The following is a 12639-nucleotide window of genomic DNA, read 5'->3' as shown; positions in this document are numbered from 1 at the left end:
TTTGTAGGCAACTTATAGTTTTATTCTCTGAAATATAAATACTGTACAGGAATAGACTGGACGCAAACAACAACATAAAATCCATTATTCTATTTCAAAATTACAAAATAAATTTAATAAACAAAAAGAACATGATCATTGGGGTGAGGAGACCGGTGCTTAGAGAAACGCTTCCATCAGTGCAGGAATACTTGCTATCTGTAGAGAATTCACTGGTGCTCATAGACTGACTAGCGCGGAGGCAGTGGGAACGAGTGGCGCAGCCGCGAACAGCCCTCACGACTTCTTGTACCCCTGTGGGAAAAAAAAAACAGATAAAGAAATAAAATAAATGAGTTAAGACTAAAAAAAATGGATTTAACAGAATCTGAAATGAGTCAAGAAAAATGATGTTAAGAAAAAAGTGAAAAGAACCCATCACAGCCACTTCACCCTTCCCCTGTCCTGGTGCTGCAGCACCCCACCCCATCCTCCACTGGTTCACTTTTTTCTTCTGGCTCCAGTCTTCTCTTTTGTCTTAATTCTTTGGTACCTCCAGCACTGACAAGATCTTAAATGAAGTCATGACATCGTGTGAGGCCTGGTAAGTGGCGGAAACACCAAATAGTGAAGAAATAGAAGACTGGAGCTGATGGACGACTAGTTGTGAACCTGTAGCACCAGGACAGGCGAGGGGCAAGGTGAGTTTAATTTTGAATTTTTTAAAATTATTTTTTAACTGCTCTACAGATCATGCACTATTATCTATCTAATTATATATCTATGTATTATCTATCATCTATTTATTATTTACCTATCTATTAACTATTCTTCCATCCATCTATCCAACTCACCTGTAATTTTGGTTGTGTGCATGATACACGCCATCTCATCTCCAGTACAACTCATAGTATCAGACGTGTAGCACCAGTCAGAGTTTACGGTGATGCAGCTTTTACATTTCACTCCATTGGGCGCAGAGCTGGAATTGGTGGCATTACTGCCAGGTAATGTGACTGCAAAACATAGAACATATGACCATGAATAACAACTCAAAGTATATTTGTATTTATTTTAGAAAAAAGTGCCTGTTTGATGGTTTCCTTTATTATTTCATTGGCAGACCAAGAGGAAAGAGAAATGGTCAAGCATGGGCCATCGGTAGGTTAGTTCAATTCTCCATTTCCTTCCATCCTTTACTAATGAAGGGGCCCAAAAATGAACATCTACCTAACATATGGCAGTTTATAATAATTTTTCCTACTGATACCTTTATTAGGTTTTACAGTATGGAGACCTACTTTTAATAGGAAAGGTCTCGTAATGTTGTGTGGGTGTATCGAGATGGGTCTACAAGGTCAGCTTAAATCCCAAACGATGATGCCCAATTCTTCTTTAACATTGGAAAAGCAACAAAATTTTGCATCGAGAATTGAAGTGACTGATCGTGTGTTACATGGACATGTTGGGCCAATCCAAACTCAGGGTTCCAGAAACCCATCGGTCCATCCTTATACCATTTGTACAGGATCTTAGCTAAGCTTTTGCTAATTTCTGAGGCTAAGCCTATGGACACTTACTAGTGGGAGTTGGTGGGAGACAATTGTCCGAGGAACAACACGTAGAATTTGTCTGGACAGTGCCACCAGGAATGGTCATGCTTCCGGCTTTGTTACAATTGATTGGAGGGGAACATGATCTTGAAATTTCTTGTGTGCTTAATCCAGCTGCATTATAAACAATGGAAAAAGAAGAAAAAGAAATATATGAATAAATATTATACTTCTCATTTGGGACATTTATACTATTACATATCATAAATGTCCGCTATAAGGAGGTCCCACCACTGGTGGTATGAACGCTAGGACGATCGCTGCAATAAAGGAACCATAAAGTCCGGCAGATTATTTTCTAGACCTTCTCCACTCCTAATCCTACGAATAATTCACTGCATTGCATAAGTGTATGTCATGGTGTCTTGGTGTCATGGTGTCCTAGTTCTTCTGATCATTGGGGTATCAAAACAATCATGTAAAGAGAGAAGAACCCGAAAACTGTCATTGTGGTTGTAGAATTATGTATTTAGTGTTACAATACATACAAAAAAAGAAAGGAGAAGAAAGAGAAGAAGGAATGAAAGAGATGAAAGATGAAAGAGATGGAAGAGAAAGAATAAGCAAAAAGTAGCTTTTAAGAAAGGAAAATAAGAGAACCAGGCGAAAAGAGGAAGGAATAAAAAAGTAAAAGGAAATGAAAAAGAGTTGGAGAAAGTAGAAAGAAATTAAAGAAAAGTAGAGTAAGAAACAAAGTGGTAAATAAAAAAATAATAGAAAAGAAGGCAGTAGAAGAAGAGGAATTGAGAGGAAGTAATGACGAAGGAGGTATGACAATTTTGGAGGTCAGAAAGGATAAAAAGGTACCGAAAGAAAGGAAAAATGAAGATGTGGAGGGGACAGGTAATGAAATGAAAAAAAAAAGAGAGAAGTGCGAAAAGTAAAAGAAGAGGGAACGAAAAAAGGTCAAGAATGATGATGGAGAGGTAGAGGGGGAGAAAGAATGAGAAAAGGAAGGAAATGGGAAGAGGAAAAAGGAAGAGAAGAGGAAAAGGAAGTAAAAAAAGGGAGTGGTTGAAAAGAAAAGGATGAAGGGAAGTGAATAGAAATAGGATGAATATGGGAAGTGAAAGAAAAAACTACAGATTGAAAAGGAAAATAAAGGAAACAATGAGAAAGGGAAAGCAGAGATTGATTGAGAAAAAGTAGAGCATGAGAAAGAGAAAAGGATGAAGGTGTTAGGACTGGCGGAACGCACCAAGTATAAGGTGTAATGGTATTAGGTGCGTTCGCCGTCCGAGGTCCACCGTGCAGGTGAAAACCCTGCTGCTAGTAGAGACTGACGAGATGGTGGTACAATATGAATACACACTTGGGTTAACTTCACCCAGTGTGAAGGAAGCGAACCCTGTTGAGTCACAGGGCCGCGGTACCGCACCAAGAGAATTATATTTAGAGGCACGAGAGTGCGTGCGGTGCCGCACTGGCGGACGCCACTAACCACCCAGGCTTGGGTTAGGAAAGCGCAGAGAAAGCGCATGGCGCAGCACTGGCGGTCACAGCAATAAGACGCTGTAATGTGTGTACCGTGCTGATGGCTAAGTCGGGCGCTAGGTAACAATCACCCACCTTCCGCGAGCAGTCATACAATAGGGAGGGGATTTTAAAGAACGACTTTCACTCACAACACACACACATTTACAAAAGACAATACTAGCGCATGGCCGTGCGGCCATGCGAGGCTTAAATAGCTGCAGCATGTTTAGGACCTTCCAAAGAAGGACCAATGGAGTGCTGCAGCACCTGAGCATGTGACCCTGGACCTCCACTGAGAGATCTCGCCCTGGGCATGCTCAGTGTGCAAAGCAGGATTTAGTCCTAGCAGCTACAAGGACCTTAGCTGCAGTATCTGATCATGTGACCCTCGATCTCCACGGAGAGATCTTACTCTGGGCATGCTCAGAATGTGAAAAGCAGGACTTAGCCCCAGAAACGTCCGCTCGCCGCTGCCCAGCACTGACTTCAATGGGAGAAGCAGGAAACGCAGCAGTAACTCTAAGCACAGAGTCAGACTGAGCGAAACGCTGGGATCGACGTCTCTGCTGAGCAAGCTCCACTGCGGCAGGAGAAGAATGGGAGACCGCAGCGGAGATGGCCCGAGATTCCCCCTGTGCAGAGGCAGGAACTCGACCCCTAACATTACCCCCCTCCATAGGGCCCCCCCTCCTTGGGCCTCGCTACGTTCGAAGGCAGCAATGAGCTGCGGAGCCCGAATGTGCTCAGCAGGCTCCCAGGACCTGTCCTCAGGGCCATAACCCTTCCAATCCACCAAATAGAATTTTTTACCACGTACCACCTTGTACCCCAAAATAGCGTTCACCTCGTAATCATCCGTAGACGAACCCGATGTCCCGGCAGATGACTCACAAAACCAGGACATGTATACGAGCTTAAGGAGGGACACATGAAAAGTGTCGGTGATACCAAGGCGTGGAGGAAGGGCCAGACGGTAGACCACAGGATTAACCTGTTCGAGGACCTTGAAGGGACCCAAGTAGCGAGGTGCAAACTTAGTGGACTCTACATGCAGCCTGATGTTACGGGCGGAGAGCCACACTAAATCGCCAGGAGCAAAGGTCGTGGTAGGGCGCCGATGTGCATCGGCGGAGGACCTCATTCTCTCCTTTGAGGCCCGAATGGCATCCTGAGTGCGGTCCCAAATGTCCCGTGCCTCCACTGCCCAGTCTGCCACCCTGGAGTCAGCAGAGGACACGGGCATAGGCACAGGAACCCGCGGATGCTGGCTGTAATTAAGGAGGAAAGGTGTCTGACCAGTGGAGTCGGCTACAGCGTTATTAAGGGCGAACTCTGCCCATGGTAATAAAGATGCCCAGTCATCCTGCCTGGCAGAAACAAAATGTCGTAGATATGTGACCAGAGTCTGATTGGCCCTCTCTACCAGCCCATTCATCTCGGGATGATATGCGGAAGAGAGATTTAACTCAATGCTGAGAAGATGACAAAGCTCTCTCCAGAACCGAGATGCAAACTTGGGACCCCGGTCACTGACAATTTTGTCTGGCATGCCGTGTAGTCGGAAGATGTGTCTTATGAACAACGCTGCCAAGGCCCGTGCAGAAGGTAACCGTAGCGGCACCAAATGCACCATTTTCGAGAAATGATCGGTAATAACCCAAATGACGGTACAGCCGCGAGACTTGGGCAAACCCACTACAAAGTCCATCCCGACCATCTCCCAGGGCCTGTCTGCCACCGGCAAGGGATAGAGTAACCCAGACGGCCGTTGTCGAGGAGACTTATTTTTGGCGCATGAGACACACGCCAGAACGTAATCTCTGACATCTCGGAGCATATGCGGCCACCAGTACATCCTCGCCAGCAGCTCAGATGTCCTTTTTGTCCCAAAGTGTCCACCCACCCTGGAGGAATGAGCTCAAGAGAGAACCTCCGGTCACAAATTTATGGACACAAAAGTCTTGCCCGGAGGCACAGACTCAAGCGACACCGGAGCCACGGTTCTCAAGCTCTCAGAAGGAACAATAAGCCGAGGCTCTCCTTCCTCCTCCTCAGATGACACAACCGAGCGAGAAAGGGCATCAGCTCGAATGTTCTTCTCCCCAGCGAGATAATGGAGGGTGAAGTGGAATCGGAAGAAGAAGAAGGACCATCTGGCCTGGCGAGAATTTAGCCGCTGGGCTGTTTGCAAATATAGCAAATTTTTGTGGTCTGTGAAAACTTGAAAGGGAAAACGAGCCCCCTCCAAGAGATGTCTCCACTCTGAGAAAGCCAACTTCATCGCTAGCAACTCCCTGTCCCTGATGGAATAATTCCTCTCTGCTGGTGTGAAGGTCTTGGAGAAGAATAAACACGGATGCTTCCGACCTTGAGCATCCTTTTCGAAGAGGACTGCTCCAGCACCAACGGAAGAGGCATCCACCTCCATTATAAACGGCCTATCGACATCGGGACGATGTAGGTTGGGAGCGCTAGCAAAATGAGACTTAGTAGAAGAAAAGGCCCTGGAGACCTCTTCAGACCACACTTTGGGATTTGCTCCCTTCTTGGTGAGGGCTACCAAGGGAGCTACCAGAGTTGAGAAGTGGGGAATGAATTGGCGGTAATAATTAATGATCCCCATAAAGCGCTGCACAGCCTTAAGAGACTGGGGCTCTTGCCAGTCCATCACAGCCTGTAGTTTGGCAGGATCCATAGCCAATCCCTGGGCGGAGATGATATAGCCCAGGAACGGTAAAGACTCCTGCTCAAACATACACTTCTCCAACTTTGCATAAAGAGAGTTTGCCCGTAGGAGGTCGAAGACTCTGCCAACATCTCTCCGGTGGGAGTCAATATCTGGAGAAAAGATGAGAATATCATCCAGATAGACTACAACCGAGGTGGAAAGCATATCCCGGAAGATGTCGTTGACAAAGTCTTGGAAAATGGCTGGGGCATTACAGAGCCCGAAGGGCATCACCAGATACTCATAGTGCCCATCTCTGGTGTTAAATGCCATTTGCCATTCGTCCCCCTCACGGATGCGAATCAGGTTGTAAACACCCCGCAGATCTAGTTTGGTAAACACCCTTGCTCCCCGAAGCCTATCGAAGAGCTCGGATATCAAGGGCAAAGGATACTTGTTCTTAACGGTGATAGCGTTAAGACCCCTGTAGTCTATGCATGGACGTAGTTCCCCATTCTTCTTCTGCTCGAAAAAGAACCCTGCCCCAGCAGGTGACACTGACTTCCTGATGAACCCTCTTGCCAGATTCTCTTGAATGTACTGAGACATTGCCTCCGCCTCCGGGAGAGATAATGGATAGACTCGACCCCGGGGAGGCTCAGCACCAGGCAAGAGATCAATAGGACAGTCATAGGGGCGATGGGGCGGAAGGGTCTCCGCTGCCTTTTTGGAGAACACGTCTGCATACGACCAATATTGCTTGGGGAGAGAGGATAGATCTGCGGGTACCTCTGTAGTAGCAACCTGAACTCACTCTCGGTGACACCTACCCCCACATGATTCACCCCATCCCAGAATTCTGCCTGAGGACCACTCGATGTGAGGAGAGTGGTACCATAACCAAGGTATCCCCAACAGGACCTCATCAATCCCCTCAGGAATGATGAGCAGAGATATAATCTCCTGATGGGATGGTGACATGGACAGAGTAAAAGGGATGGTCTGATGTGTTATCTGTGCGGGCAGTGTCAACCCATTCACCACTCGTACCGTTACTGGTTGAGGTAGCATAACCAGGGGTATTGCGTGACGTTGGGCGAAGGCAGAAGACATAAAATTGCCCTCTGCCCCAGAATCCACGCAGAGGTCTACCGAGTGGGAGGATGAGCCTAATGTTATTGTCCCCTTAAAGGATAATTTGGAGGCAAACGTCGCCGTGTCTAGTGCACCTCCACCTACTACCACTAGACGCTGACGTTTCCTCGACCGCTGGAGACATCTGGTGGCAAAATGTCCTGACTGCTGGCAAACATGACAAACCTGGAGTGCACGAGCGGTCCGGGACTTAGATCCCGCTCGTGACACTACCATAGGCTCATGGGACTCAGGAGCCTGGACTGGAGATTCCAAAGGTTTGGCGAAGGTGGGAGCCAGCCGAAACCTCTGCCTACACTGGGCTCGCTCTAACCTCCGCTCGTGAAAATGGAGGTCAATACGAGTGGATACTGTTATTAATTCCTCCAGTGTGGCAGGAATCTCCCTAGTGGCCAGGGCGTCCTTAACGTGGTCAGCCAGCCCCCTCCAAAATATAGGAATAAGGGCCTTATCCGACCACTCCAGCTCAGATGCTAGCGTGCGGAAGTGGACGGCAAACTGGCTGACCAAGGACGAGCCCTGAGTCAATGCCAACAGTTGGAGCGCCGTATCATGGGTGACATGAGGTCCTAAAAAGACCTGTTTCAGAGTGCTCAGGAATAACGGAGCACTCTGCACCACATGATCGCCACGCTCCCACAGCGGCGTAGCCCACTGCAACGCCCTGTCCGACAATAAAGATACGATAAAGCCCACCTTAGCCCGCTCTGTAGGGAAACGAGAGGCCAGAAGCTCAAGATGTATTGAGCACTGACTCACGAAACCCCTACAGGACTTACTGTCACCAGAAAATTTCTCTGGTAGCGGGAGGCGAGATAGCGTCGGTACAGGGGCGGCAGTGGACAAGGTAGCTGCAGCCACACTTGCAGCCTGAACAGCGACAGCAGTAACATCCACAGCTGAGGTTGAACGCTCAAGAGCCGCCAACCTTCCCTCCAGCTGCTGGATGTACCGCTGTGAACGCTGATCGTCCGTCATTACTAGCCAGACCTTGGCGCTAGTATTATGTTAGGACTGGCGGAACGCACCAAGTATAAGGTGTAATGGTATTAGGTGCGTTCGCCATCCGAGGTCCACCGTGCAGGTGAAAACCCTGCTGCTAGTAGAGACTGACGAGATGGTGGTACAATATGAATACACACTTGGGTTAACTTCACCCAGTGTGAAGGAAGCAAACCCTGTTGAGTCACAGGGCCGCGGTACCGCACCAAGAGAATATATTTAGAGGCAGGAGAGTGCGTGCAGTGCCGCACTGGCGGACGCCACTAACCACCCAGGCTTGGGTTAGGAAAGCGCAGAGAAAGCGCACGGCGCCGCACTGGCGGTCACAGCAATAAGACGCTGTAATGTGTGTACCGTGCTGATGGCTAAGTCGGGCGCTAGGTAACAATCACCCACCTTCCGCGAGCAGTCATACAATAGGGAGGGGATTTTAAAGAGCGACTTTCACTCACAACACACACACATTTACAAAAGACAATACTAGCGCATGGCCGTGCGGCCATGCGAGGCTTAAATAGCTGCAGCATGTTTAGGACCTTCCAAAGAAGGACCAATGGAGTGCTGCAGCACCTGAGCATGTGACCCTGGACCTCCACTGAGAGATCTCGCCCTGGGCATGCTCAGTGTGCAAAGCAGGATTTAGTCCTAGCAGCTACAAGGACCTTAGCTGCAGTATCTGATCATGTGACCCTCGATCTCCACTGAGAGATCTTACTCTGGGCATGCTCAGAATGTGAAAAGCAGGACTTAGCCCCAGAAACGTCCGCTCGCCACTGCCCAGCACTGACTTCAATGGGAGAAGCAGGAAACCCAGCAGTAACTCTAAGCACAGAGTCAGACTGAGCGAGACGCTGGGATCGACGTCTCTGCTGAGCAAGCTCCACTGCGGCAGGAGAAGAATGGGAGACCGCAGCGGAGATGGCCTGAGATTCCCCCTGTGCAGAGGCGGTAACTCGACCCCTAACAGAAGGGAATTAAGTACTGACTGAGAAGAATATGAAGGGAATGAAGTTTTGGCTGAGAAAAAAGAAGAGAAGGAGATAAAAGGGAAAAGAAGATAAAGAAGAAAATGCTACAGAGAAGCGAATAAAAAAAAACGAAGATCAGGAATAAAGAAAAAAAATAATTTACCTATGGTAATATTGGTGAACCTTGATTCACAAACATAATCTGTGGGGCAGATGACACTGACGCCCGTGCAGGTCTGAGCCATGGACGTCACACACAGCTGGCAGGAAATGCAGTGTCCTAAAAATCATTGCCAAGAAAGAGAATTTCAGAAAATGTTTTCCAAAAAAAAATATAAACACAAAAAACATCCAACTTTTCACTCTGTAGTGTTACATGAGATTAGCCAAAAGTAAATGAGGCTGAGTTGCAATACCCATTATGACCAGCTGGTAAGGGTGGTGCTGTTACTGGCAAAAATATCTAGTGAATCAATAGCCATTGAAAAGGTAGTTGTAGCACAGCACCCAGTATCGCCAATCAGTGCCCACAGATATCAATGGGAGCAAATGGCATCTAGACTTGGGCACCATATATTTAAGGCTTTCCCCTATCATGTTCTTATAAGTTGCTCCTAACTATAAACACACAATACATTTAGCCAGGAAACGATCTAGAACGTTCTTACCTTTTGCCGTAAAAGCCAAAATCAGATACAAAATTCCAAAAAGAGACTCCATTTTCATAAACACCAGGTTAAATTGTATCAGTTTATGTCCGGTGGAGTCTGAATCGTTTTTTGGACTCGTTTTGGAAAGTCCCTGCTCTTTGACTTAAGGAATTTAGGTGTGTGAGAGAGTGACGGCAAAAAAGAAGGGTATGAACAATGAAACCGAGGAATGGGTGTGGATCAGGGACGGTACAAGGCGCGACATATGTCTTCTTAACAGCTTTTACCCTTGAGGCTTTATGTCAGATCTGTCCTGGAATGTCTCTTCTGAAGTCATCGTTTAGTCTGACCCGTCATACATGGGAAAAGTTTACATTCCTAATAAACTTTAAGTCTTCTTCTATATACTCCAATTACAAACTGTAATTAAAGGGATTGTCCATGATATCATGGGTCGTTTCTAACATATGTCCACACATACAGATTCAGGTACAGGTACAGATTCAGTACATAAAATAGAAAAAAGATAAAACATCTACTGTGTTATTAGAATTAGTTGGATTTTCTATAATTTGAAAACTTCTAAAGTCTCATTAAAAAAATATATTTTTACATTACATATAAAGATTACCTTGACGTATGCTGCTTAGTAAAGTTTGACATATTGACTCTTTTATTTCCTTTTGTTTACAGCTCGTTGTCTAGGAAACCGACCACTACAAAGCTTGTAAGCGCTAAACTGTAACAGGGCAGGACTAAGAGGTTAAACGAGCAATCCGACGATCCTTCCTAACTTCAAAACTGCGCTTACAAGTATAGTTGAAAAATAATTTGTAAGTCGTCTAATAGAGGTGGTCGGAGTCCATGACAACAAGATGTCCAAAAAAATAACATCTCAAGAACAGCTTAAAGTTTGAACAAGTGATAAATGCCAAAATTGTCTGCTATTTACAAGGTCTATCCGACAATAGTCAATTAGGAAGATGGGAATAACCCTTTTAAAAAAAATCTGATGTTTACCTCTTTTTCTTTCTTTTTCTGTTGATGGAACTTTAAGATGTCTTGCTTTTTTGTTTGCCGAGCTAATGTTTTAATTAAAACCATTTCTTCAGGTTTATATGAAGTTTTATTGTACTGTATTTTTGAGATTCACGCAAAATGTTTTGATCTCTATTTATTGTACTTTTGGAGGAAAAGAAGAGTAACCAAAAAAAAAAGCAAAAAATCTGGAGTTTCATTTGTTAATATATATTTTTTCACGTTTAATAAAATATTTTTATATTTCACAGACTTGACAATATTTAGTACCGTATATTTATTTTTAATTTCTTTACTTTTGAACTAGGGAAAACAAATGGGATCTGGTAGGATTTTAATTTTTATTTTTTAACATTTTTCATTTTTTAAATTTACTTTTTAATACATCTGCGCCAAGTATGGAGAATTCTAAATTCCTGAGCCAATACTAAGTATCCACACCTTGCAGACATATTATGTAAATCGAAGTTCAACGGAAAGGGTTAATTATCTCGCCTTTCATTGTCCTAAACGAGGGACAACACCCTGTAATAGGATTTTCAAAAATGTGCTCGGATACGAACATCCTGTCCTATAAGAGTCGTGGTATCTCCTTGCGCTACTTTTGCATTTTTACTAGTATGGTGCTAAATTCCTTGGAGAAATGTCCAACTTTTTTGTGACTTTTTTGGAGTTTCGATTCCAATTTCTTGGCTTAAAATAATGACAGAAGTGAAAGAAAAAACAAATATCAGAAGGAAAATTTGTCCTAACATCGTCCCCCTTAAAATGAAGACATGTCTCAGATGATACTTGCCAATTCTCCTGGAAAAACCTGTTCCTTTACTCGAAAAACTGGTTCCTTTACATAATCTTTAACGTTGCTGATAACCTCTGGGAGACTCATATTGATCAGAAAAGTCATAAGAATTATTAGTGAGAAAAAACAAAATGTCACCTTAGAAAAAAATAGCAAGTTGTTCGGAAACAGAAGCTGTTGGGTTCTAGAGGCGTTCAACCTCCACCATGGAAAATCCAAGGTTCCTACAGCTGATGCCTTCTGGTTGAGTATTTTTAGGGCATCATCAATGATTGTTCTATGTTCTCTTTAGTCTTTTTCTTGGGAAATTAAAAGTGGATAAAACTATTTAATTACCAGTTAAAATCTGTAAGTATAAGAGAAGATTAGAAATTACAAATTTAGGAAAAATTTACTGAAAGTTGTTTATTTCACTTTATTCTTGAAAGGTTTTCTTGATGAGTTTTTGGAAGGAAAGCTGAGCGTAAACTCCCAAGTACCTGCTGAAAAAAAATCAACAATGTCTATTTCAGGAAGATACCACCTGGAACCTGCCTGAAAAAAAAATATTGCGGAATAAAATGAACTTAACGCACAAACAATGTAAAAACGATGTTCCATCTTTTGCAACTTTTTTAATGGCTTCAAACCATGAAGTCGTTAAAGGAAGAAACATATTTATTTTTCAGACTGCTTCAGTTAGAAGATGATCGACATATGAAAAAGACGGCGGCGGCGGAAGAGCTGGAACAAAAAAAGATGCCAAAACTACCAGCAATGCCAATTCAGGAAAAAAAAATGACTGCTGGCTTTTTCCTTAAAAGGGTTGTCCACTACTACGACAACCCCTTCTTAAACTAAATTTTGGACCCCGATAAAATAAAGCCTATACTCAACTCCCGTACTGGCACCATTCCCGCGGTATCAGCACTGTGATGAGGTGTCGTGACATGTGACGCCGGTGCCCAATTGGCGCTGCCATCACTGTCCCCGCCTCCTGTTGACCTGAAGAGGAAGAGGAAGTCCGAGATCAGCTGCAGCATAGACTTTCTCTTCCTGTTCGACAGGAGGCGGAGACAGTGATGGCAGCACTGATTGGATCCCGGTGTAACATGTCCTAACACCGCATCACAACCCCAGGGAGAGCAAGTGCTGACACCGCGGGAATGGCGCCAACACGGGAGTTGAGTATAGGCTTTATTATTTTATTGGGGTTGAATATTTGGTATAATAAACTATAGGACAGATGGTTAAAGAGGACCCGTACACTTGACATCATTATTTATTTTTATTGTATGTTAACGTCACTTTT

At 44.7% G+C, this 12639-nt stretch overlaps 1 protein-coding gene across 2 annotated transcripts; it reads right to left on the bottom strand.

The window, feature by feature from the left end:
* On the bottom strand, positions 1 to 12043 carry LOC138650865 (phospholipase A2 inhibitor gamma subunit A-like). Of its 2 annotated transcripts, XM_069740714.1 has the most exons (4): positions 9530 to 10716; positions 9025 to 9141; positions 1560 to 1706; positions 1 to 995 (listed from the first exon to the last, which is right to left on the bottom strand). In XM_069740714.1, exons 1-4 carry the CDS (start codon positions 9585 to 9587, stop codon positions 805 to 807), a joined length of 513 nt encoding a protein of 170 aa, XP_069596815.1. In that variant the 5' UTR covers positions 9588 to 10716; the 3' UTR covers positions 1 to 804. The 2 variants fall into 2 exon arrangements, with proteins under 2 accessions (XP_069596815.1, XP_069596816.1); XM_069740715.1 differs by lacking the exon at positions 9025 to 9141 and having other exon boundaries at positions 9530 to 12043.
* Positions 12044 to 12639: the final 596 nt, after the last annotated feature.

This window comes from Ranitomeya imitator, chromosome 10 (genome assembly GCF_032444005.1).
Source record: "Ranitomeya imitator isolate aRanImi1 chromosome 10, aRanImi1.pri, whole genome shotgun sequence".
NCBI lineage: Eukaryota > Metazoa > Chordata > Amphibia > Anura > Dendrobatidae > Ranitomeya > Ranitomeya imitator.
Note: the sequence above shows the minus strand (reverse complement) of the source record. Positions and strands in the feature narration are given on the sequence as shown.

Coding starts and splice junctions, on each gene's coding strand:
- LOC138650865 (XM_069740714.1), bottom strand. CDS start 9,587: ATGAAAATGGAGTCTCTTTTTGGAATTTTGTATCTGATTTTGGCTTTT. Junction 9,142..9,529: donor TTTGGCTTTTACGGCAAAAG/GTAAGAACGTTC, acceptor AATGATTTTTAG/GACACTGCATTTCCTGCCAG. Junction 996..1,559: donor TCTCCCACCAACTCCCACTA/GTAAGTGTCCAT, acceptor TATGTTTTGCAG/TCACATTACCTGGCAGTAAT.